Genomic DNA, 4,082 nt, shown 5'->3' with positions numbered 1-4,082 from the left:
ATATTTACATAGCACAAAGAAATCTACTCTTCTGCTCTTTCTAGGATGGCTAAAGGCCATGGGAACTGGACATGAGGATGCTGTGGGGGAAGGACAAAGCCCAACATCAACTTGGACAGTTTGCTAACCTGTTTATGGTAAGTTGATATCATTCGTGACCACTCCTAATGTGTGCCAGTAATAAGCTATTCCTGATGCCAGAATCTCTTACTGTTAGTGCCCTTTGTAGGTCTTCTGACCCTTACTCCTTGCTCCACCCACTGTTTATATCATGTGGTTTTCTCTCAGACCCTGATATAAAGCTCCTACTCTGTCTGACCTGACAAGCCACCTCAAGTGGACAAGGCACTTACCAACAGGTAAGGGGGCATTACAGGAGAAGAGCATGTCTAACATGGGATTTTCTTTTCATTTTGAGGTAGATACAGGGTGATTTTCTGAATAAAAGATCCCAGTAGTAATGAAGCTTAAGCAAAACCAAAGCTGATTTTGGGTAATTTGGCCTCTGTTATCCCCAAACAAAAGAGAAATATCTGGGAGCATAGCTATCTCAGTGGACCTTCCTGGTCACAGGAATTCCAAGAGGAGAGGATGTTAGAAAGATAATAGGGGCTCTGCTCTCTTCTTCAAACCCTCTTCCCTGTGTTCTCCTACAGAGATTGCTGATTTGCTCCTTAAGCAAGAGATTCACTGCTGCTCAGCATGGCTCAGACCAACTCATGCTTCATGCTGATCTCCTGCCTGATGTTCCTGTCTCTGAGCCAAGGTGAGATTTTTTCCCCCAGTCCTCCCACAACCCCAGCTCTGAAGTCTTCCCTCCCCTCATGCATAGGGTTCACTTGAAAAAAAGCAGAGTCAACATCAGAGGTTGTTTTATGTTGTTCAGTGATCATTATGGCTGATCTCATCCCATTCAAAAACACCCTCATTTCATTCATGAGTTTGAGACAGAATTTAATAAGACCACTTATAGGTGACCATTGTGGTTGAGTTTATCTGATTGAATCTATATGTGATGGTAGTTGGATGTTTTTATGTAGTCATTGATAGGATGGAGAGCTAAGGCAAGCATGTGCAGGGAAATCAAGAGAAACTTGAGAAAGGTGGAAGACTGGGTCTTTAAAGACAGAAGCCTGAGCCTCAGAAATAAAAGGGAAAATGAGGACACATTTCTTTAGCCTATTCATTGCAAGCTCTTGTCTTGAGCAGAGGAGACTAGAAAAAAAAAGAGATAGGATGCAGGGGGCAGAAGTAAGGAATCACTCCAGTACACACTGTATCAGTATGTTCTTATAAAGGAAACTGAAAAGCCCCTAATTCACCTTCCAGCCTTTTCCTTGCCCTGAGAGTCTTTCTTAATTATCTCTTTTTTCCCCTCAGGCCAGGAGACCCAGACAGAGCTGCCTAATGCCCGAATCAGCTGCCCAGAAGGCGCCAATGCCTATCGCTCCTACTGCTACTACTTTAATGAAGACCCTGAGACCTGGGTTGATGCAGATGTGAGTGAGGACAGCAGCAGGGGAAGGGAGGCTCATGAAGGTAGTGGCAGCTGCTAATTTGCAGTGTGTTCTGTGGCTGCAATGAGATAAGATTGATCCCTTCCCTATTCCACCACTGGTCCAAAACTTCCCAATCTACTTTATCCCATTATTTAACACATTCCTAGCACAGAGATACTGGTGGTCAGTGACAGCATCACCAGGGACATTTCTGTGCTGTCCTTTTTCTGTTACATCCTCTGGAAGGTCTCAGTAGATCCCTCACACCCTCCTCCTCCACTGCGTGCTCCATTTTCTTCACCTACAGCTCTACTGCCAGAACATGAATTCAGGCAACCTGGTGTCTGTGCTCACCGAGGCGGAGGGTGCCTTCGTGGCCTCACTGATTAAGGAGAGTAGCACTGATGACAGCAATGTCTGGATTGGCCTCCATGACCCCAAAAAGGTCAGTCTGCAGCCTCCTCTATCTCCTTATAAACATTTTTGAGAGGTAAGAAGGATGTTTAAGGTCTGGCACCTCGAGCGCCAACTTTTATCTTTTTGTTTTTCTAAATAAAAGAAACCTCTTTATAGATCCTATAATGTATGAGTTGTGAAGTTCAGTGTAGGTAGTTAGAGACATGAGCTGAAGGCTGAATTTTCTGGGCTCCTGGGAATTCATGCGCACACTCATTGTGTCAACTTTTAGAAATGCATCTTTATGTACAACTTCTTCCCTATTTTGCTATTGTCTGTCTTGGAAGAGGTCCCTCTGTAGACTGTATAGGAAAAGAGTAGTGGAGGAGAAATCTACTGCTGGCATTTGTTATACATTTTATACAAATGTATAAAACTGTACAGTAGTTGTTGATATATTATTTAGTTTAACACTATAAGTGTTAAACTAAACACTTATAGTGTTAAACTAAATAATATATCAACAACTACTCTACAGCCAATGTTATGTTGTATATGAGAGTTCTGAGCTTCAGGAAAAAAGATCAGAACCACTCTCTGTAATGGGCTTTTATGGGTCTCTGTATCAAACTCTGAACACTTATTATTTGCTGGAAGAGGAGGAGGAATTTGGACATTCCAGAGAAGGAGCAAAAGCAGAGGAAATAATACGACATTCATGGTGACAACATGACAACAATGATTATTCTTTCTGCTATATCTTGGCCTGTTTCTGAGTGTGCACACAGGCCTGGTTATTCTATTGATTTTTGAGTGACCATGGCCCCTGTTCTGACCCTTCTCCACCTAGAACCGCCGCTGGTACTGGAGCAGTGGGTCCCTGGTCTCCTACAAATCCTGGGACATTGGAGCCCCAAGCAGTGCTAATGCTGGCTACTGTGCAAGCCTGACTTCATGCTCAGGTGAGAGGCAGACAATCTATCCACCTGTTGTTATTTCCCTCCCGCTTTTCTCTGGGGATGAACATGGGAACTGGGATAGAGGAAAGGTGAGCTCTTTATCTGGAAAATAAAGGAATATTTCCTCTTGTTTTTTGTTCTGAGTCCTAGGTCGAGGAGGGGCTACCCTCCTTCTGATCCTCTCTGTCTGACTCTTCTCATTGTTCTATAGGATTCAAGAAATGGAAGGATGAATCTTGTGAGAAGAAGTTCTCCTTTGTTTGCAAGTTCAAAAACTAGAGGCAGCTGAAAAATGGATGTCTAGAACCACTCCTGCAATTACTACAAAGTCAAAAATTAAACTAGACTATTTCTCCAACTCCATTCAGACCATCTCCTTCCTAATGAGTTTGCATTGCTGATCTTCAGTACCTTTACCCGTCCCAGTCTCTAGAGCCCTGAAAAATAAAAACAAATATATTTTTCTCCATTGTTCTGTCTTCTGCATTTGCTCTTTATACAGCCCATGCTTGGGTGGTTGGAGTGGGAATGACTGTCACACTCCAGAGCTTGCCCTGGCCCATCCGCTTGTTAAAACCCCACTCACATTTTATGTATGTCGGGCTTATGAACATGTGGTGGCCTTGTTTATGACAAGATAAAAAGATGAAGATTTCATCCACAACACCTGTTAGCATGAACCTAGTGTGAGTTACACAACTAATTAAATTGTTGATCCAGTCTGACTGGAGTATTTGATGTTCCAGAAGAATTCGCATAGTTGGGGTCTGAGGAGAACACATCTGTTCTCAGTTATGCAATTTTAAGTCAGGACTGAAGTGATAAATTAAGGAGAACTGTCAGGTCTACAGTCCTGAGTGCATTAGTGGTACATTTTTGGAGGCCAGTCTGCAAAGTTTGTTAAATGCTACTCCTTGGATGAATGAATAAGTGAATGATCAATTATGTAAATTAAATATACAGGCATACTTAATTGTCTCTTTAAATATCCTAACTCTCAATAAAGTCAAATTCTGAAATACTACTCTTAGGACTTTCACAAATTAATTGTGCAGGGACACAATTCAGCCCATAACATCAATCATATCAATAATAGAGTTAAATGTGATTTGATAACAAAGGAAACAAATTGTCAGCCTGGATTAAAGTAACAACAATGAAAACATGATTCAACTGTATGCTATGTACGAGAGACATGAGTTAGATTAAGACACAAATAATTTGAAAA

The 4,082-nt window shown here is 41.9% G+C and overlaps 1 protein-coding gene across 1 annotated transcript; it reads left to right on the top strand.

The window, feature by feature from the left end:
- The first annotated feature begins 343 nt into the window (after window positions 1-343).
- Window positions 344-3,323, top strand: LOC112604559 (lithostathine-1-beta). The gene is made up of 6 exons (XM_025353628.1): window positions 344-359; window positions 659-766; window positions 1,381-1,499; window positions 1,807-1,944; window positions 2,746-2,857; window positions 3,066-3,323. The coding sequence occupies exons 2-6, from the start codon at window positions 703-705 to the stop codon at window positions 3,131-3,133; spliced, it is 501 nt and encodes a 166-aa protein (XP_025209413.1). The 5' UTR covers window positions 344-359; window positions 659-702; the 3' UTR covers window positions 3,134-3,323.
- The last annotated feature ends 759 nt before the right edge of the window (window positions 3,324-4,082 follow it).

This window comes from Theropithecus gelada, chromosome 13 (genome assembly GCF_003255815.1).
Source record: "Theropithecus gelada isolate Dixy chromosome 13, Tgel_1.0, whole genome shotgun sequence".
Classification (NCBI taxonomy): Eukaryota; Metazoa; Chordata; class Mammalia; order Primates; family Cercopithecidae; genus Theropithecus; species Theropithecus gelada.
The sequence above is the reverse complement of the archived record's forward strand: the minus strand, read 5'-3'. Positions and strand labels throughout refer to the sequence as shown.